The 22830-nt window shown below is 40.1% G+C and overlaps 1 protein-coding gene across 4 annotated transcripts in view; it reads left to right on the forward strand.

The window, feature by feature from the left end:
- The window catches only part of ERBB4 (erb-b2 receptor tyrosine kinase 4), a 322379-nt gene that overhangs the window by 187795 nt on the left and 111754 nt on the right, over nucleotides 1-22830 (forward strand). For 3 of the 4 annotated variants that reach the window (XM_031554101.1, XM_031554102.1, XM_031554104.1), the window contains exons 12-15: nucleotides 1695-1827; nucleotides 2944-3037; nucleotides 4457-4611; nucleotides 10172-10246. In XM_031554101.1, coding sequence (XP_031409961.1) covers nucleotides 1695-1827; nucleotides 2944-3037; nucleotides 4457-4611; nucleotides 10172-10246 — 457 coding nt within the window. The remainder of the gene's footprint in view (nucleotides 1-1694; nucleotides 1828-2943; nucleotides 3038-4456; nucleotides 4612-10171; nucleotides 10247-22830) is intronic. The other variant, XM_031554103.1, reaches the window with a different exon arrangement.

Consider the following 22830-nt stretch of genomic DNA (forward strand, 5'->3'; position numbering starts at 1 on the left):
CCAGCCTGGCTGTCAATGCTTCCAGGCAGGGGGCATCCACAACCTCGCTGGGCAGCCTGTTCCAGTATCTCACCATCCCCACAGTAAAGAATTTCTTCCTAATTTCTAAATCTCTTCCAGTTTAAAGCCATCTCCCCATGCCAGGGAATTCTGCAGCTTGATCTACACTTTGAAGGAAGGAAGAAAAAGCTGTTTTGAAGCCTCTTGGGTTCCCATCTCTTTGAATGCTCTCAAGGGACTTGGAAGAAGCTGTGAAAGTTGCTCTGTGCTTTTGTTCTTGTTGTTCACATTATCATAGAATTTTGTTGTACCCTTCCTCACCTGTGTCTAGGACTGTTTGTTCCTCCATTGTAGTTGAGTCTGCAGCACTCTTTTTCTCTCTTTATCCCTTCTGAAAGGAACAAACCAGAAATAGGTGTAGTACTCAAACTGTGAGTGCAGAGAGAGTTTCTGTGGTGGTAAGATAATTATTTCTGGTTTTTCTCTGTTCTTTTCTAGAAAAAAATCTGAACATTTGGTATGCTTTTCTGAGCGTGGCATATTGAACTGATGTTTCATAGAACTGTTGATGCTAATTCTTAGTTCTTTGTTGAGGTTAATCCTGAACTCTTTGTTGAGCTTTAATAGTCAGCTCAGAGAAGAACATTTCATCCAGCATTGTTCTGTTTGGAAAATAAGTTTTTGGGTTTGGTTGTTTTTTATATTTTTCCTTTTTCCTATCTGCATCAGATCACACTTACCAGTCTGTATTAAACAGATCTTCTTTGTCTATATGACTGCCACAGAGAGCAAGTTTTCTGGTTTTGAGGCATGACTTCCTATTACCAAAGTTATGGCCATTTTTCTGCAATATACTGCGTACAGTAGAATCCTTTCTACAACCATCTCTAACAGCTGCTGCAGGGAACTGTTAGGTCAGGGCTTGAAGTGGTGATGGAGCACCTAGTGAAGGTGAAGGAGGCACAGGCAAAGTGTTTTCACCTGTGCTCCCCAGCTGGCCAGAAGGGGCAGACCCAGGGGGGAAAACACCCTGAGCTCATATAAGGGCCAGCCATGGAAGGGAGAGCATCTCTTGGAGCTGGGGCTTCCTGAGGGGGAGTGCTGCATGGCCACAGAGCTCCTTTACCTTTTGGGTGAGTTCAGCTCTTTTTTGTCATAGGGCTCTTGGCCTACCTGCAAGTGCTTTGCTTAGTACCTCTGAACAATTTCTCTTTTTCAAAAGCAAAACAGCTGTAGAGAAGTTTATTTCAAAAATGAAATTTGTTATCCTACTGTTGGTTCTTGAGGTAGAATTAGTTTTAGTAATGCTGAGGTTGACTTCTTTGTTGTGAGGGTTCTGTGGTAAATAATACTAATTCTGTTCCTGGGTGGATTTGAGAATCCTGTTCATCAGGCAGGGTCTGCCTGGGGGACGCTTGGGCTGCAGGGGATGTGTTCTCTTTTCAGAGACTGAAATTTTGTACCATCTTCAAGGCTAGTGAGGTTTGAGGCCTTTTACTCCTCACAAACTTGTATAATTAGGTTCTGAGTGGAATTTTGCCGGATTATCTCTGTGTGCGGCTTATACTGTGAGCAAGGAAGAGTTGGGCCTTGTTATTTTGTATTTTTAGAGGGTATCTTGTTTTTTGAATACTAGGTGAAATTGGAATTCAGAGGATTACGTAATTTAATGGCAGTGTCCTCTCTCTCTGTAGCTGCTGATGGAATGGTGTGTAACGAGTTATGCTCAAGTGATGGCTGCTGGGGGCCAGGACCAGACCAGTGTCTCTCCTGCAAGCGCTTCATCAGGGGGAGGACCTGCATAGAATCTTGTAACCTGTATGACGGGTAAGATATTTCTGTTGTACTTCTTCCTAGTGCTGCTGATGAGATAATTCAGGATTTAATGTGTAAGTTACCTTGTCTTTACATCAGGTGGTATCAGTTCCATTGTCAATACTACTGCCTTTGGGTGAAATATATTACTGGATAACTTTTAGTCGTTTCAGAATCTGAACTTGTGTGGAAAGGTTTACCTATGATTTTTACATTATGTATGTGTACGTGGAAATAGAAATAATAAAACCTGTTGTGCATGTTTTTTCCTAAAGGGTAGGTAAAGGTCAGCCTAAACACTGAACAGATAAAGCTGTTCAAGAGTGCCTGATAATGATAAAATAGAGTAAAGCTCCTCATGTTACTTGTAGTAGGAGGAATTAATAATTAGGCTTTGGAGGAAAGCAGGTGGAATTCAACATCCTCCAAAACAGTATAGTAAAGTCCCAATAATTTATTTCATAATAAAAATAAGACAATTATTTTAATTACATTTTTCTTTTCAAGGTGCTAATTGAAAATCAAATCACTGCATGATTTCTTTCTTTTCTTGCCTTGTATGTTAACTCATGGAACTGTTATGGAGAGAGGATTGGAAGTCCTATAAATGCATTAAAATACTTAAACACTTCTGTCTGGACAATGCATGTGAAAAGAACACTAACAGAAAACAGTTTCATATGCTTAAAAAAGGTTGGAGAACAGTGTTAGAAAACTGGTTTTGTATGCATCAGAACACATCTGACCACAAACCCTGCAGCACTTGATGGCTGGTTCTGCCATGATACCTGTCTCAGTAAGATTGCAAAGAGGCTCTATTTGGATGGCATAACCAGCACTTCAGCTAGAATGTTCTGAACTGTATTGATTAGAGAATGTTAATTGCTCTTTCCATGGGCTCATCCCCTTTCAAAGTATTTTTTTTTTTTTGAGTGACTTTGCTGATTGGGCTCAATTTTCAGCTGTTGTAAAGCAACCTAATCTCATTAAACGAAGTCATCTCAGCTGGTGTGGTCCACTGGCTTAATGAGTCTGAGGTGATGACCACCTGGTGAAGAGGCAGCCATTTTTGCTCAGCTTCAATTCACTTTTGCTTTTTCCTAACCTGCTTGCGAAATATTTTCCTAGGGAATTTCGAGAGTTTGCAAATGGTTCTGTTTGTGTGGAGTGTGATCCCCAATGTGAGAAGATGGAAGACAACATGATCACATGCTATGGGCCGGTAAGAGCAATACTGAGTACTTTGTGGGCTAGCTGGCTGTTTAAGTGTGCTAAGGCACAGGTACTTTCTGTTTAGAAAATGTAAAGTAGCTGTTGAAAATCAACATAAGCAGAAAATGTACTTTACGTGTAGGAGCAGTGCTCTGCATGTATTAGGCAGATTCTAGGAATGAACTGGGGTGGATTAGACTGCTTTAGAAGATGGTTTAAAAAGGGAGTCCTTTTCTTTCCTCAGTTGTCTTAATGCCTTAAATGTTAGGTCCAAAGTCTTTAAGTGTGAGGTAGTATTCAGTTGCAGTTTGAACATTCTCTTCTCTAGCTGCTTTTATTCATTAAGTTCAGTTCTGTCCCGTTTGCTGTGGTTTCTGTTTGTTTCTTTCAATTGTGGGCATTTGTCTCAGTTTTTCAGAAAGTTCGAGCAATGTTGTCTTTTCTGTGTAGGCTGGCCTGTTCTGGTGCAGCATTCTTTACACACATCCTAAAAAATGAATGCTAACTGTAACTGTCATCTTTATAATGCCAGTATTATCTTATATGAGCAGTGAGTTTTGTTTCAAAGATTATTGTCCTTTTGTTGGATAAAAATTGTTTCCCGTTTCGATTGTTTGTATATTGCCAAGATTAAAAGTATCTTGGATGCAAGGAGTGGTATTTCAGGTTCTTTGTTACTAAGAAAACTTAACCTGTGGCTTGTGTCCTTGGTTCTCTGATGTAACCTAATGACTGTAAAGAAAACTCATTACGCTGCTCATCATTCTCATAATTGTTTTTGCTGTACCACTCTGCTTTCTGCAATGCTGTCACAAAGCAGGAAGCTAACACTGCAAATTTCAGCCCATGAGAGAAATTTGGACTTGAAGGAGGATTCATGGATATAAAGTTGTAGACCAGTGTCCAAGCGGAACACAGTATTTGGTTGGCTCTGCTGGCTTAATTTTGCTTACATTGTTCAGGAGCCTTAGGTGATAGTCTGGACTGTTAAAAAACTGTGTGTGTATCAAGAAGATCTTGTCACAGAAACGCTGAAGGATAACCAGATGCCCCAGGGAGAAGGCAGTATGGGAAATAATGTGGATTGTGGAGATAGTGAATCACTCTACCTCTTTTTTGTTTGTTTGCATTTTATATAGACTTAAAAGAGACATGAAGTCTGTTGCGTTAAGCATGCTGGTAATGTGGAGAAACCTATTTAGAAACTAGGAATTAATCTTATGTTCTATAAGCTAAGTTTGTGGTCAGAACAACCAAGATATACATGTGCTGCTCCTCAACAATGGCTGGAACCATGTGGGTGATTTGCTGGGAAAGAAACACCACTACAGTTATGCTGTGTGTGCTGTCATGCTAGGACCTGCAATTCCAGTGCAGAAGGGAAATATGGAGTAACCTGAATGTATTGTGTTTCTTACTTGTTCTCCAGGGGCCTGACCACTGCACAAAGTGTTTCCATTTTAAGGATGGTCCGAACTGTGTGGAGAAATGTCCTGATGGTTTACAGGGGGCCAACAGTTTCATTTTCAAATATGCCGATGAGGATCGTGAGTGCCATCCGTGCCATCCAAATTGCACCCAAGGGTGAGTTCTGTGATGTGAACCATTCTAGTTAAGTTTTGTTACCCATTACAATCTAGGTGCAGTTTTGGCTTGGCGAAGTACTTGTTCTGCTCCTGAAAATTAAGTGTGTGCAGCAGTGTAATGCAACTTTATTTTCAGTTTCTCACGACATTCAAGTTTCTGTCATAAACATGCAGCAGCTTATCAGAAAAAAAATATTACACTCTTTATAAGACCACACCAAAGGTCTTTTCACAGCCTTCCTGCTAGCTAGCACTGGTTTGTAACAAATGCATATATAATCATACATTTGTTTGTCTAGGCCCTACAATGACTTTATTTTACTTATTGATGGAATTGTCATCTTTACTCCTTAGTACTGCTGAATTAACCCCGTAGCTCTTCTATGAGACACAGAGGAACTAATGCAAAGGGTTCACCGGGAGCCATATTCTGCAGGAGTCGGAATTTGAGGATCCATTTCTCAAGTCCTGTCCAAGTATTATTCCCAATCAATCACTTGTTATGTGTGAAAATACATAGACTGCGCATCCGAGCCAAAATTAAGTATGTGCAACAAAATAACAGTAATCAAATACACAGCTCTTGTCTTGCTTTGGCCACGTGGATTAGAAAGTTCTTTTTGATGAGATTAGTGCTGTCCAGGATACACAGAAAGGAAAAGACAGCCGAGGGAGAATGAGAAAACTTCAGCCAGTGAAATAATCTTTCACAAGAGGCCTTTTCTGTTAAGCAGCTAAAATTAAACCGGTGAATTATTCAATGTAATCTTGATGTCAACAGCTGTTGCCATTCAAAATGAGACCTTTTGCTGCTTTTGCAAATCTAATTATAATAGAGCTATTGAGGAAATGAAGGTAAGATCTCAGACGCAGCCGGGATCTGTTACAGATTGGTCTTTCCTTCAGACCCTCAATTTTGCAATCAGAAAAGTAAGAAGACAGTATGCTAAGATGAGCTCCAGAAACAGGAGCTCTGTTTCTGGCTTTAGGAGAATGGTCGATGTGCTAGTTTGATGGAGTCTGACAAACCCAGCTGTGGATGGTAGACCTATTGTCGAAAGACAGTAATAAAGAGGCACCTTGTAGCTACTCTGACCTCTCAGAAGAGTGAGATGTGACCTTTCTTTCTGGACAGTCTTCTATTTTGGGAAAATTGAAATATTACTAATCTTCATTAAACAACTGTATTTTTCCAAAACTAGGAAAGGAACAAATAATTTTCCATTCCTCATCACTTCTTCAGCTGCATCAGTGTTTTCCAGATAGTTGGTTGGTACTGTCTCCCTGGGTAGGAGGTTTGTACACCTCCTGATGGCAATCTGACATTCTAGTTCATAAACAAATAGGAAGGGCATTAAGCAGCTGTAACTACTCGCCAGCATTTGTTGGCAACCCTTGCTGACATGGGATTCCTTTATGCTCATTTACTGTATAATTTATCCCTTGAACTTTCTCCCTTTTCTTTCTGCTCAGGTTAAAAGTGAAAGCATGTCTCATCAAGTATAGTGTGCCAATCCCCAGGGAACTGATGAAGTACCACTGTTATAGAGCCAGTGACTTCTCCCACAGAGATGTCTCTCTTATGAGGAGCTATACCTTTGCCATGAGTTAAATACTATTCCTCACAGAAATCCTCATCCTGTTGTTGTAAGATTAACGTCTATTCTTAGGCATTTTATCGCCTCTCATGAAAACAACGTGCACAAACCCCAATCTAGATAAAAATAGATGTTATTTTCTAGTGTTTCTGAAGGCTTCCTATAATGATGTTATGTAAATCTGTTAATGAGTGTCCCAGATGTTTGGGGTTTATGAGTTTTCTATCTTGCCAACAGTCTTGGGGCTGAATATTTCCACTAAGAAGGGAATCGGTCTCTTTCATTCTCTCCTCCTTTAATACTTAATTCTCTAGTTTCATAACCTTCCTTCCAAAATTAATACTGAAGTTCCCATCAGTCAGCATTCCTAATGAGATCACTTCTGGAGAGAGCACATATTGATATTTGACTCACAACTGAGTGATACTAAAAACTCAACACTCTACTTCATCTGGCTCTGCTGTCAGATCAATTGCTGGAATAAAACTAGTGCCATAAAGGTAGAACTTAGGTACTTGTGAAGAGTCTTGAGCTGCTGCAGAGCACTGCTCCTATTATGGTATTACTCAGTTCCTTCAGTACTGCTTTGTGAATCAGGATCCTTGCTAAAATATGCTTTTAGTTCTCTTAATGTCATTTTTTATCTTCTCCAGCCATTCTTGTCACAGGGGGGAAGATAGTGGCTCCACATTTGTGTTTTCTGTGAGCGTTCTGCCATAATTTTATCCCGGTGCCTGCAGATGATTGCTCACTTGACTGTGAGATTTGATAGTGCCATTCTCTTCCTTTATTCAAATATAATGACTGCTCCTGTAGATAGGTGTGTTATTCTCCAGTCCTGTTAATGATCTTATGTTCACCAAGAGAAACATCAAGAATGACTTGCTTGGATGCAGCAACTGTGCTTTTCACTTTGCATCCTCATGGTAAATATCAGCTACTTGAGGCCAATTTGAAGCAGGTCTGAGACACGTGGGACAGCTATCCCATTTAATTCAAGGGAGTCAGAAAACATTTGGCACTTTTTCTTGCCAACCTAGCTAAAATGAAATGCTTTAGCAGAAATGAAATAGTAATTATATAACAGCATCTGGCAGTCTGCTTCCTACCTAAGAAAGGCACAAAGAGGACGCCTCTTCTCATCACAGGCTTTTTCTTACTGCTTTTATTTTTGAAGGAAATGTATTGTTCTTCATTATCCAAAACTTCATTATCCCTCGAAGCTGACAACTCGTGACAGAACAAATTTGAAGGCACAAGGACTACCTTGCCTCTAAAGGCGTTTTGAATTCCAGTTGGCATCATAGTGGAAATTCAGTTGCAACAAATGCTAAATAATTGGAGACCAACACTACTTTGCTGATGGAAAGATTTCTCCGAGCTCCAGTTCAACTTTCTTGCCATCAGTATCAACGCACACTCCCTGTTAACTGCATAAATCCTTGGTTTTGATTCATTTGGCTTTATCCAGAGTAACAGTCAAGTGATTGGGTATTTGCTGTAACAAATGTTTTCTTTTGTCCAGGGTTAATCTGTTTATGCTATCTCATCAGTTTTGTTTTCAGCAACAAAGTTCTTGGAGAATTCATCTGACTGAAAATGGCTTTGCTGCTTGAAATCTGTGAGAAGTTAAGGCCTCACTTTTTGGTCTCAAGGAAAATTGATACAATATTTGTGAAAGTTGGAGGGGAAATGGTTTATTTCAGGAAAAAAAGATCTTTATTTCAATTTTCAAAACTGTTCAAACTAATTTTCTTTCAGAAAACCTTTATTTTTAAAGATAAGGTGAAGAGCTCTACGTATAGTTTTCTGTGTAAGCTGTATTGTAATGACTGAATGTTGTTAATAAATTGATATGTATGATTGTATTGATATTACCCAGTTCCTCTTTCAGAGAGAACATAGAAGTTCTTTCTCCAGACTCCAAGCAGGGGAATGAAGCCTGGGGGTGAATTAAGTACCACTGCTATGTATGATTGTGTCATGCTTGTACTTATGTGTCAAAAAAAGCCTGAAAGGAAAGAAATTATTTCCAGAGAAAAAATAATTGATGACTTAATGGTGAAAATCAACTTGTTAATAGTAGTGTCTATTGCTGTTGCTCACGCAGTATTTATTGCATGTCAATCAGGACAACCAAAGAGTATGCAAGTACTCATAGTCATGTTGAACAGTTTAAAATGTACCTAGACAGTTTTCTGTTTGAGGCTGGGAAACCCTCTGAAATTGGTTGATTTTTAAACAAAAGGCAGTACTACTTGAACTTGAAGTGGGGTAAGTCCAAACATCTCTTCCTGGATTATCTCTTCTTATTCTCTCAGACTTCTAGAGAGCAAATGTGCAGTTATGGAATGACTGCAAGACAATAGGCTCTTCCTATCTGCCAGTTACCTGAACTAGTAATAGGCTCTCAGAACTCCCGTTTCAAGAGGACCCTTATCTATAGCAAGAGTCTGAACTTAGCTAGAAGATGAAAAATGAACTTAGCTAGAAGACATGCTAGAAGATGAAAAATCTGAACAATTTTTTTGGACTGCCTTCATTACTGCACTGGTCTTCAGCAAACTGCTGAGAATACCTTGAAAAGAAGAATGTTGGATTTGGCAGAAGATCAGATAAAACTCAGACTTGTGAAGCCCAGGAAGAAATACCTGTCAATAGTTCTGTCTGATTCTTGAACTGCATTTAAATCAACCCTTTTCACTTCATGCACGATCTGTCCGATTGGGTATGTAATGAATCTGCTGTTGTCTTTGCATCTATTGAAGCAAAACACTGTTGAAGAAATATTGAAAATCTTTGTTTCCACATCGCAGCTGTTTGGTAAAATATAATTTCAGATAAACAGGAGAGAAAGTTCACTGCAGATATTGTTCAAGATTTGAAATAAGTGGCTTAATTTTTTCAAAAATTGAGAGCTACTTACTTGCTGTGGATAAGGAGGGACTTACTGGGCATTTAGCACTGAGGCATGTTAGGTTGTCTTAATCTCTGGAAGTTCACCTACATCTGTCTGTCTCTGATAATCTTGACCCTTTGTAAAAGGGTTAAGTGACTTTTTATTTGAATGCAGACAACTCAGCATGCTACTTTGATTACTGTTCCTTGTGAGGGTAAGGAAATACAGAGGCTCTTTCCCCATGGCTGTGCATAAGTGGTGCTGCATAAAGTGATTCCCTGTATTTCCATCACCTTTGGTGAGCACCTGCTGAATTTGCAGTGGAAATCTTTTGGCAGCATCTACAGATAGCAGGACAAAGTGCCTGAATCAGCAGACAGCGTTTTACTCAGATGTTTTTTTTAATGGGAATCTCATCCTTGATTTTCCTTGATAAGAGTACAGTCAGCTTCCAAAACATATGCCCTGGCTAGGCACTTAAAACAGAAGGGCCAATTGCATCAATTACAGGAAGTGGGGAGGGGGAGAGTTCTGCATTGTGCTCTTGGAGGTCTCATGTGTTGCAAATGAACAGCTTCTGTGCAGTAATCACCAGTTTGATTATTCAAAAAAACATCTAGGAAAGGCGACTCTGTTCTCAGGCCTCCCACACATGCAGGTGAAACCTGCTTTAAATACTGTATGAGCCACAAATGGTCCAACTTTGGAATGCTGGTTACGTTGCTATTATTGTTCTCTTCACAGGCTTGTTTTTGTCACAGTCTATAATTTTGTGGTGACTCGAGTCTCTCTTTAGAATTATAATCGAAAGTGTGTCACAAAGAGGGGATTTCTGCTTCTTGGATCTGCAAATAACCATTTTCTCTCTTCTTGTTCTCAATTTGGATTTGCTGCAGGTGCATAGGTCCACATATCGAGGACTGCGTTGGCCTGATGGATAGGTACTTGCTGAGTGATCGTTCCCTGTGTGTCTTCCATCCTCCACGTGTGGACAAGGGCGCATGCGTGTGCATGTCCTTGTGAATGGCAAATGACGTCTTTTGTTCTGTAATTGCCTGCAGGTGTAGAGGTCCAGCTAGTCATGACTGCATTTACTATCCATGGACACGACAGTCCACTTTACCACAACATGCTAGGTAACATCCACCACTTCTCCATTTTTGTACACGAGGGTCTTCCCTACTTACCACAGGAATGTCATACTATCCAGTTTGTCCAGAAATGCAGCGTATGGGGAGAATATAACTTGTTCTTAAGCAAGGCATGCCTCTGAACGCTGAAGTTTACTTACCATTATAAAGCCAGTTAATTTCATGAAATTTTCTGCAGAAATTTGTTTCTTGATTGAAATTTTACTGGAAGTAAACATGGTGGAAACCTCCTGGTTAAACTGAAATGTATTTTTGTTCCAATTTAATGTGTTTTTTTTTTTTAAGGCAGAGTGTAAGAAAAATTGAGGCTTTTTCTTCCTTACTTTCCTATGGGGGGAAAAAAGTAAATGGTTTGGTGAAACTGAACTTTTCCCTCAATTCATAAGTCTTTTTTGATCTTTTTCATTTTCTGTTCAAAGAAAACAAATCCAAAACATGGTAGCCTTTCAGCAATTTTGTTTTCTAGTAAAGATGATCAAAACAAGTTAATGCAGAAGGAATTCCAAAGCACTGCCATTATACTCTACGTTCATTTCTTTGTAAGTCCTTTGTTGCTGTTGATTAAGATTCAAACTGGTTAGTATGACTTCCAGGCTCTGGGGTTACTGTCATGAGCTAGAGTTAGATAAGAAATGTATCCTTTCTATCAGCTTCATTATTAATTCATTTGAAGAGAAGTTTTTGAAGTTAGGTACCTAATGTGAAGATCCCTATTCTCTTGCTGTTGCAGGAGCATGTGTTTAGGCTTGGAAAACAGTATAAATGCTATCAGGTGGTATAGCGGTGTAATTAAATGGGTGTCAGTTTTAAGTTCTTAGACCAGTGATTAGACAGAGGAAGAAGACTTAATATTTTTCACATTTCAGTATTCTTTGGAATTTTTCTGCTTTGAGATATCTTGTATTAAGCACTTCTATGTGGGATTCATTTTCAGGAATACTCACTGAGTTACTGAAAACCAGCAATCTGTTTAAAATAACTACAATTTTGACTCAAAGCGCGAAGTAAGATTGTATTATGATTGTTTGCCTAATTTTAAAGGGCATACCAGACCACAGAGAATGAACACCATGCTGATGTTCCTTGCTCTGGTAATCAATTTTAAAATAGCATGTATTTCATCAATGGGGTTTTTAATGAGTTTTTGAAGGAATGTTAGGGGCTTTGTGTTGAGAAGATGACATTTTTTGGCAGCAGTTGAACTCTCAGTGCTGCAGTCTGCTTTCTCTATCTTCCTCTGTTTGCCCCAAAGTTGCTAAGACCTTGTTTACAGTTGAATTCAAGTGGTGCAACTCCAAAGCTTATATTTGTATCAGAAATGTTCCATTAGCAGTTAAGTCTTTGAGAGTACTGCTAAATACTCTCTGAAGCAACAGAATGACTGCTGTTGGACACAGTAAGTGATTGGATCCTGGGACTTTGAATTTGGGGTCCCAACACTAAACAGGAAGTGTTGTCTCACAAGATGTCAGGCTTAAGCCAGAAGTGAGCAGGCAATATTCATGTCGTGTTTTATGTTGTGTACATCTTAGTTCATCTGAATCTACTATGTAGGTAGGAAAACAAATGGTCAGATTGGTGGATGCTAAAGCAGATACTTTACTTTGCTCAGGCAAAGCATTTCTTCCTTGGTTCAGAAGTACGAGGGGAGAAGGATCCTCAAATGTTGCTTTGAGGATTTTTTCTGTTTGTTTCAAGTTTACTGAATTTGTCTTAGGGATAGTTAGTGCACTGTAAATGTGATGAAATGGTGAAATTCTGTATTTTGTTTGTGAACGTGGTACATTTTGTTTGGGCTGAAAATGGGCAAAACTGCACTGGCAAAAGTGATACTTCTCATTAAGAGAGCAAACAGGAGCGTAAATAAAAAATGGATGTATTACAGGCTTTAGATGGAACCTTCTTGTCCTTTTAAAAGTCATGGAGTATCCCTAGACCTGCAGACTTCAATGATTAATTATTTTAGTTTCACCCTTGTCGCATGGACTTGAATTTCTCCCATTTTTCCTCTTAGTTCTTCTTTAGTTTTGCAGTTTGGTTCTGCCGTGGTCCATTGACTTGTGAGCATATATTTGGTCCCCTATGCTTGTGTTTGAAAACCCCAAAACTGAACTTCATTAGAGTGCTGCCCAAAGGATGAAAGAAACCCTTTTATTTCTTCATTTCCACTGATGAAGACTGTTATGCTGTTTTCTCTAGACAGCATGATGGATTATTTATTTATTTTAGGTTACTTTTAGATGACATGCTAGATTTTGTATCCTTGTCATTTTCCTATGAGAACCTGCATTTATTTTCAATATAAGTTTATCATCACAAAGTCTTTCACCATAATCTTAACTGACAGCCAAAGTGCAGTCTTTGAAGGAGTGAATATTACTGTAAGAGAACCAGTCCAAGTGGCTGGAAGTCATGGGTGAAACAAGTGCCTCTTCTTGCCTGCTGTTAGTTACACGTTCTGACTATTGTAGCAACACTCAATTCACTGTGGCAAAGAACACCTTTCTCATGCTTGCAATACGTTCTGTCTTTATACTGTGCTCAGTGTGCAGTGGTCCCATCACAATGTTGTCCTACTGCAAGTGGCTGCCTGAATCAGCTTGCTGGCTGACCCCTGCAGGATCTTTGGCTGGTACAGGGTTCCAGAGAAGTGGGGCAGGCCTTGCTGCCTTTCCCATGCTAATTGGAGCCCTTGGCTGGCATGAAACTAGCATTGCTGCTGCTCTGCTTCCCTTTCTGCCTCCTTCCTGAGGGATCTCATTACAGGAAATGCAGAGGATGCAAGGGCCCAGTGTTCTGCTTTGCCACCTGTAGCTGCTGCTGCTGTCTGTCCAAGAAGGTATGAGATTATTGCTATGGGAAGTTAGTTTGGGGTACCCTTTCCTAGAAATCACCAGAGAGAGAAAAAGTGGAGGCTAGGATTTCCCAGGATACCCAAAGCAGTTAGCTTTTCCTTTTCTTACCCACATGCTCCATTTCATGCCTTCTATTGCTTGCAGCCAGCAGTTCCTTTGAGTGGAACAGTATAGTTCTTAGAGGACCTGGGTGCAGGAAAAAAATACGTGAGTGCAGCATAAAGAACTGAAAGAGAGGTGTGTCTACTTCAAGGAGCTGGTAACCATTGCCTTAATTGAAGATGGATAAATTGTTACAATAGTATTCCATCAACCATTAGGAAAATGACTTGTTGGTTGTGCAAGGCTGGATGTTCTGCGTGCCTCAACTCCAGGCACGCTTGGTTAATTCAGTTATTAAAGCTAGACTGTGGATAAAGTTTCTGACCTCAAGTATGAATTTTAAATAATTTATTCTTCCTGTTATTCATGGGACTTAGAACTAAGAAGAGATTGTTAAAGGGAGTGAATTCTGTGGTTTTCTGATGTCTTGGGAGATTATAGATCTGAAGATGTAATTGGAAGCGTGTAACTGTTATGATAGGGAACAACTAGCACCTTAATGTCACTGGTCTGAGTGATCTGATGTCTCTGGTTATACTTAAAGAAAATGTCACCTTTTCCTTATAACTAACAGAAACAAGTAGTCCGGAGCACTGTTGTCAAGTGGCTTCATGCAATGGAGTGTAGATGTTAACTCAAATAACAATCTTAGTGCTATCAAAGGACATTCTCTCAACAAATCATCACTTCCCAAATGGGGAAAAAAAAAGCCATTTTCATGTACTGTGTGTGTACATGAGCTAATTAACAAAAAAGCCTTTGTAGTGCAGGCAAATCCTTTCACAGCTGCTTTGTACCCTCACACAGTACAACTTGAGTAGAATTTCACAGCCACTCTGACTAGATGGTGGGGAAGGGAAACCACCTCTAATAAACCGTTAATGTTCATTGCTTTTATGGAGCTCTGTTCCGTTGCTTGGAGGAAAGCGTTCCATATGCTCTCTATTTTTATAGAATAATTATAGTCACTTCTGGAGGGGAAGAAGAGGAGAATGGCTGTATAAAGTAAGAGGAGAAGTAGGATCTATGGGTACAAACTAAGAAGCATTACTTAACTTGAATGATAAAAGATGCTGCTCTTGAGAAACTTCTAATATGGAACTCTCTGATGCTGTATCAGGATGAAGTTGATGTATTAGGATGAAGAAACATTTGTAATTCCTTTTAATTTCACATGTATGAGTAAGGCTTGGAAACTGCTGTTTCTTGTACCGTCTCTGTGGGTTGAATAGAGCTTACAAGTGATCCATTTGTGATAGACAGAGAAACCTCTAGTTTTGTGTGAGAACTGCTGCTAATGAAGTGTTTTTAAACAGACCTTTGCTGTGGGCATGCTTACTGTCACAACAACATCTCACTGCCTGGAGCTTTGGGAGGAATACATGTGAATCCCCCTTTGTGTGGGGGAGAGTGAAGGAACCAGAGGCAGCTGTCATAATGCACTTGTTGAAATCCATTCTGTAGCTCCAGTAGTTTAAGGATCCTGTTGAGAGTGCACGGGATTGGATAAGGCAAGTTTTGTTGGTTGTTGTAATTGATTTTACAAACGGTATGAGTGAAATGCTCTTGTTATGTGCTGAGATGGTTGCTGCCCACAGACCATGTTTCTCAGCAGCAGAGCTGTTATTTGATGATTTAAGTAATTTATTATTGTCTAGCAGTGCATGTCAGAGAAATGCTACAGTGAAACTATACAAGCTGGCCTATCTTACTGATTTGTGGATATAGGACTGGCAGTCTTCACTATTTAATATGGTGTATCCCAACCCTTGCACCGTATTCAGCTGGTGAGCTCTGGAAGACCTTTAGCACCGTGCTGAGTCTTAAAAAGCAAACAGGTTTCTTGCAGAAACGTATGATGATGTATATTTGGTCTGTTCGGGATACAGGAACACGATGAAACTTATAGTCCCTCTTATCCCTATGCTTCATGACATGCATTTGTTGAATCCTACTCTTCTGTGGCTTCAGTACATAGTTCAGCTTGGTGAGCTGTATGTGTGTAGTCAGCCCTACCTTAACAGCAGGATTAATGGAAATATGGAAAATAGGCATCATTAAATATGGTAGTTACCGAGCCTTGGGATTCTCTCAGGCATTTAACTAAACCTGACAGCATCTTTGAGGACGCTCCTCAATAAAGCCTATTTACTTTTTTTCTTTTGGATGTTGTATTGTGTAGCTCACAGTAGTATTTTGAAATACATTTACAATAAGAAAACGCCTTGTTCTAAAAACTGGATAAATTATTGTTACTGCATCTTAGGAGCAGGGAAAGTAAGCAGGTAGACAAGGTACAGCAGGTCACTACTGAAAGGCGAGTCTTTGGGAAATTTCAAATTGAAAATGGCTTGTTAGAATGGAAACTAACACACAGCCCTATTGCAGAGGTCACCACCTTTCTTATCAACCCACGTAAGCCTTGTGTTGTGTGTCAGTACTGGTTTGGCTGCACAAATTATATATGATGCAGTGGTAAAATGGTGTCATGAAACAGTGACCTTATTATAGAGCAACAGTGTATATCTCACTACTCTCTTGTGGGTTTCTTTTATGGCTTGAAATGAGATTTAATTTAGATTTAATGTTGTTATGAATTAATTATCTATTATTAAAAATACATTTATAGAGCTTGAGAAATGCACAAGATGTAGAGTTGTTTAAACCTCTCTGAATGGTTTCCTAATAATTCATTAATATTTAACATGTGATAAATTAGAACTAAAGCTCATAGTCTTACTTCCAGTCTACCTGCATAATGCAGGATTTGTCACTCTTTCATATTTAGATAGTTTACGTGATAGATGTGTTTCAGTTCAGAGTCCAACCAAGACTTAATTCTCTGCGTTCTGCCTTAATCACCATGACCCATCTGGTGATAAAGGAGCTGCAGTTCTTGCAGTAAATGGAAAGCTCTTGGTTGGAGTTCCTTTGAATAGTACCTTGATGGCACTGTATGTTTTTTTTAGAGGCATACGTACAGTTAAAGTCTACTTAATTAGGTCTCTTCAGATCAAAGTTAATGTCTTGGTGCAATCTACTGTAGAAAGGGGACAAAATTAGAGTTAGGAATAGATTTATTCACTTCTAATATCTATAAAATCTTGCAGGCATTCTCCCCATATGCACACTTTCCCATTGCCTATTTAAAGTCACTTAAATATTTCTTTGAATGATTAAATGTAGAGCACTTAATGTAGATAAGAGCTTGCATATCAAGTCTGGAAATGATATTACCTTTTCTTTTCACACAAGATCTGTTTCACAGTGAATTTGGAACAGTTTTTCCAGCTCTAGGTCAAAAGTAGTAATGGTAATACAGTTTATCTTCATTTGTTTTTGCATAAATGAAAATTATGGTTTGGAATCTCATAGAATCTTTTGAGTTGGAAGAGACCCTAAAAGGCCTTCTAATCTAAAACCACTACAGTGAGCAGGGACATCCGCAGCTAGATGGGGTTGCTCTGAGTGTGGTCCAGCCTGACCCTGAATGTCTTCAGGAATGAGAAATCTACCACTCCTCTGAGCAGCCTGTTACCATGCCTCACAACCCTTATGGTTAAAAAAAAAAAAAAAGCAACAAAAAAAGCACAAAAAAACAACAAACCTTCTTATATCCAGTCTAAATTTCCCCTCTTTTACCTTGAAACCATTTCCCGTTGTTTTGTCACAACAGACCCTGCTAAAGAGTCTACCCCATTCTTTCTTATAGCCCCCCTTGTGACACTGACAGGCTGCTCTCAGGTCTCCCCAGAGTCTTTTCGCCAGGCTACACAGCCCCAGCTCTAGGTCCCTCCTTGCAGGGGAAATGTTCCATCCCTGGTATCATTTTTGTGGCCCTCCTTTGGTCTCGCTCCAACAAAAGCCCCTCATCTTTCCTGAACTGAGGAGTCCACATCTGGATGCAGTGTTCCAGGTGAAGTCTCACCAGTAGAGGGGCAAGATCACCTCTGTCACCCTGCTGGCAGTGCTTCCATTGATGCAGTCCAGGGTACGGTTGGCTTCCTGGGCTGCAAGGGCACATTGCTGGCTCAGATCTAGCTGCCATCCACCAGTACCCTCAAGTCCTTATGGGCAGGGCTCTGTTCTATCCTTTCATCCCCCAGCTTGTATTGATGGTAGTAGTTGTCATGACTCGGGTACAAGATGTTGTGCTTAGCTTTGTTGAACCTCATGAGGTTTGGTAAGATGTTCTCCAGTTTTAGCTGTGTATAGCCTGAGAACATAAATTGCTAAGCTAATGAAACCAGCTCTAGTTTAGCAGCAACTAGCTAACATTTGTCCTAGCTAGCTGTGCTTGCTGTGGAAAGCAGTGTTACAGCAGATACCATATGCGAAAGCATTATCACAAATACCTGAGACCGGCAGGAATGTTACTCATGAGAGTTTATCAAGCTGTCAGACTAAATCCATTGATCTTACTATAGTTTTTTTCCTGTCATGCAGTAAAGTGATATAACAGTGATGATGTGGGAGAATGTCACATGAATTACTTGTATCTTTGGGTTTCTTAGATGAAGAGTTTCAAATACCTGTGTTCAAACTGTAGTGAGAAAGAAAGATCCAGTAGCAAGCTTACTTCCCATGCAACTCTCTCTATTCAGTTTACTTTGCATCTCTTCTGTAATGTAAACCTGCTGCAGTATTAATGGCATGTAGGTCTCCATGCTTCTTGAACACAATTCTGGGCAGTGTTCTGGGCTCCAATTGCAGGAAAGCTAAAGTTGTAAGAGTGCTAAGGAATTCTGCTAGTGCAAGCTTCTTTCTGGTAGCAGGGTCAGCTATGACTGGGAAGTGTTGGGTTTTGGTCACTGATGTATTGAGACTTAAACTACAGAGGAAGGTTGAATCCTCTGCGTGCAGTAAGGGATCTAATTATAGAGTGCTTCTTGGGTTGACTCTAGGAAGCTTGTGTTTTAGGAAACTTGAGAAAGGGACATTATGGGGCAGAAGAATAGTAGCAGGTTGGGATAGGATTGAGAATTGTCTAGAGGAAATGAGGCCAGTGATGTGGAGGAGGAGAAAAAAGTAGGAGAGAGGAAGATATGGAAAAGAACTCATGCTGGACTTGATCTTTAGAGGTCCCTTCCAGCTCCTATAATTCTGTCATTCTGTGATGGAAATAAGGTTTAGCATTCTAATAGTAATGGTAGCTGATCCATATAGTGTATTTGGAGCTGTTTGTTGTGTCCCAGTCTTCCTTAAAGAAATGTGAATTATTTCAGAAATTAACTCTTTTTCTGCCCCTCACAGGAAAAAAAGAAAACAAGTATTACATTAAAAATGAACCATTAGATGGACTGATAAATGCATAGTTTCAATCTCAGTAAGGATCATAGATAAAGTACAGATTGCAGAGATGATCTTCTAGCTTCAACACAGTCCCAACACCTGCGGGTAATTTTTCCCTTCCTTGTGGCAATGTTAACCTCAGCATGTAAAGGACTTGGATGCAGGTTAGGTTCAGTGCTGTTCCACTACTGTTTGTGCAAACTGTCTCTGTTTGGACTTTTGGGATCAGCCAGCAGATCAGACTCCAGATGACCAAATTCCATGCTATGGGACATATCAGTCATCTTTTAATCAACAGATTTCTAAAATGAAGGAGCTCTTTTCACTTACGAAGGAAATTTTGGATAGAGAAATTACTAGGCTATAGCAATGTGTGTGTGTATTCCCTCTAGTTGGTTTCATTAACTGTTTTGCATGCCTCTCATCACACTGCAAATAAATACATTTTTCAAGTGTGAGGAGAGGCGGTCCCTCTCCCTTCTCTCAATTTTGGTGGGGGACTTAGGGGGTATGTTTGAACTTTCACTATCCTGAGCCCAAACAAACCTCAGAAGTTGTGGGATGTAAAATGCACAGAAGGTCAGCAGGGTCTGCTGTCTGCCAGAGGGGCTGCTACGTAGGTGTCTGTTCGTATGCACTTTTACCCTGGATGCTAGGTGTGCTCCATTCAGAGCATTTAACAGCTATTGGAATAGAAGTATTTAAATATTTGGACAAGGCAGTACCTGCAATAAATTCTGGAATGTTGTAGCATTCTGAAATTCAAGAGAGAGAGAGCTGTTTTACTACATCATCATTGGCCTTTATGTGGGCCATACTGTACTTCAAAATAATTGTAATAAAGCAGCTGTTGCAGGGACTAGGTTGTGCTGAGCTATATCCTTGTCATGGACACAAGCTGTTCTTCTAATCAAGTCACATCTGTGACTATCAAGATGCTAGGAGGTTGCTGTATGTATAGAGACATGCAAAAAATCATCGGAGCTGAGAAAAGAAGCTGGGGGTAATGTTCAAAGCTGAATTTTTAAATTCATTTTTATTTATTTTTTTCTTTTGAGTGTCCTGTAGGGTCACTGCTGATAGTGTAATGACTGGAATTAAGAGAAGTTGAAGGATTCATATATACACTTCAGGGGCATGTCCGGGTATGGGAATGGTGGTCCTGCATAAGCTTTGCATCAAAAAGAGGATCTCAATTTTTCTTCTTCTTTTTTATCCTCATAATCAAATGACATTTTCTAACAATTGATATAATTAAAGGTATTTAAACAGATGTGATGGTACCCTTGTAATATTATAGTGATAAATCCCAATACAGCATCAGAATCACAGTATGGCCCGGGTTGGAGGGGACCTCAAGGACCGTGAAGTTCCAACCCTGCCCACAATCTCCCCATTTAGTACTAGACAGGCTGCCCAGGGCCCCATCCAACCTGGCCTTGAACACCTCCAGGGACGGGCATCTACAGCCTCTCTGGGCAGCCTGTTCCAGCACCTCACCATTCTCTTAGAAAAGGACTTTCCCCTCCTATCCAACCTAAATCATCCCTCCTTCAACTTAAAAATCATTTCTCCTTGTCCTGCCAGAAATGCTCGGAAACAAATTCCTTACGCCCTAATCTTCACCAACTTGGATTTTGCTTGTACTTACAAGCCTTGGCTATATTTACTCCGTCCTATGCTCTGCAAAGTTGAATTATACATATTTAGAAACTCATGGTGAGAAGTGAAAATGCATGTTCCACTTAACCACCACATTGTTGTTATTTGGAGGCATTTATTCCTCCAGTATTAGAAAGCATTTATGCCAATGTGGAATGAACTGTTAATATGTCGTAGACTTTGAAGGCAAAAGTCTTAATCCTCTTTACAAGCATATTATATGGGGGCAGATTTCCAAATGCAGTTAAAATGGAAACTACAAATCCTCCGTTCGCTCTGACTTTGATCTCAAACATAGGTCCCAAAGATGATTTAATGCCACCCCTTGTTAAAAAGAGCTCAGCTGAAACCCACGTTAGCTCTGCGTTTATCACAGAAGGCCTGATTAGATATGACAAGATATTTGAAGATCAGGAACATGGTGTGACAGTTCTGTTCTCATCAGTTTATCACGTCCCATTTTTGTATGGCTTTTTTCCCCATCTCTGCCAATGTCCAATGCTGAACTTATTAATACCTTAGGCTGCCTGCTCACTGATGAGAAGAAGCTTGTTCACCTCAGCCAGGTTGCACATAGGACTTCAGGTGCTGAGCCAGGGCAGAAACAGGAATCGGGGCTGTCCTAATGTGCATGCTGAGAAGTGTGAGTCAGAAAGATTTTGGAGAGAGGCAGCCTGTGACTTGAGAATTTCAGGCTTCGTCCCCAGTGCGGTCCTTGAAAGTTCATTGCTGTGAAATATTCTGGAGCTTGCGCAAGCAGGCACTGTCCTATTTGATTCAAAACTGGAACAGGGAAGAGTTCACAAGCACTTAGACACTGACTGAAACTGCGCTGTGCTGCTTAAATCTGCTGAAGGACTCTCAGGAAAGGCTGGTTTTCCAAGGGCTGATCAAAAGAGACAGTTGCACAGAGACTGAGGCATATTGAAAAGAGAGGTGATTTGTGAAATAAAAATGAAAGGCACGGGGCTGAGAGAAGTTCATCCAGTGTCTCCTTAAAGGGAGGCAAGCCTTCTCTACGGCCCTACAGGCAAGATTTCATGTAGTTGTGCTCGGGTTTCAGTATTTTGTATGCTGAATGGCTCAATACAGGTAATGCTTTACCGATGGGTTTTGGAATACATAGTGGGTACCAAAACAGTGTTACAGTGATGAAAGAGTCCAGACTGTGGTCAGTGTCAGTGGTCAGTTTTATGCTAGGAGGTATGCTCTCTGTTACCCAGCCCCGTTCAAGTTCTGGTTGCCTACTGATTTAATGTGGACACTACATTTTACTTCTCCAACTCCCCAAACCTCACACTGTTGCAGTGTGATGCTCATGAGTACAAATCAGTGCTGCCAGACAAAGTGGTCTCTCAGCGTATAGTGTCTTGCAGCAGAACACACTTTGTGGCTTTGTTTGAGAAAAGCATGTGTTCTAATTAATAATTTCATCTACACAGAAATAATTGTAGAGCCTGTTGACTCCAGCTGGTTGCAGAGAAAGCTGTGTGCTGCAGGTGGACTTTATTGCCTCTAACAGGAATGCTTTATGCAGAGAGAGGCTCCTTGAGCTAATGTTGATGGCTTTGGTTTCAGAGCAGTCCATCAGCACCTGTGATCATTACAGGGCTGGTTTTCTTTATTTCAAGCAAAATATTAATCTTTATGAAGAAAACAGGAAATATGATAACTTTATAAAGATGATTGTTCTTTTGCTTGATGAACTGGCTTTGCCTGCAAGTCCTATCTAGTGGATTTTAGTGGCTTTCTGTCACAGATGAATCAATCCCCATTACGTGAGGCCTGACTTGGAATATTTTACAAGGGACGTTAATCCATTTACTTAAAGCACAAGCCTCAAAACAAAGTCACCGTGCAAGCTTTTAACAACTGTTCCTTCCTTGCGTTGCGGCAGGAGAGAAAAATCTCAGTCTTAAAATATGAGGGGCACAACAGATATCAGACGGACTTTCAGTGTTATGGGGCGAGCAACCCATGAAAGCCTCTGCATCAATGCTGTAGTTAGTAGCATTTCAGTATTTATTCTCAGTCAGCTGTATGAACAGGGAGTTAAAATAGATTTCTTAGTAATTTATGCTGAAAATAAAGAGAAACATCATTGTTCTCCTAAATTATTTAAGTCACTGCTCAGTTTTGATGCATCATAATAGCAGAGTTGCTCTTAACAGATCCGCTTGATCAGTGGGACATCTGTTTTGCTCTCATTTGGTGAAGATGGTGAAAAGCTTCAAGCACAAGGTTTGAGTCACCCAGTAACGTGCTAAGGTACTTGCTTAACTGCAGGGTGGGACCTACAATGTAGTACTCAAGTTGCATGTTGAAAAGTCATGGCTAAGGCAACCTGCCATCGAAGTTGTAAGTAAAGCGAGGTGACAGCATGATGGAATGTGGTTTGCTTGTGTCTAGATTTAAATGTGGAACTGGTAGGCATTGTGAGATCAGTTGTCAGTTACAATTTGTGATTATGTATGATAAAAGCTAATCTGAACATAAAGGTGACATTGCTCAGTGTTTAAACACCCTCAGATTAGGTGGAGAAAGGGAGAAGGGACTCTTTCTTGTACAAAGCAGAGCATGTTTTAATGTGAATTATCCTAGCTGAATTCTTCCTGCCCTGGGGAGCACTGTTCTGTGAGGACCAGGCACTGGAAGTTG

This window comes from Meleagris gallopavo, chromosome 7, assembly GCF_000146605.3.
Source record: "Meleagris gallopavo isolate NT-WF06-2002-E0010 breed Aviagen turkey brand Nicholas breeding stock chromosome 7, Turkey_5.1, whole genome shotgun sequence".
In the NCBI taxonomy this organism is placed as follows: Eukaryota; Metazoa; Chordata; class Aves; order Galliformes; family Phasianidae; genus Meleagris; species Meleagris gallopavo.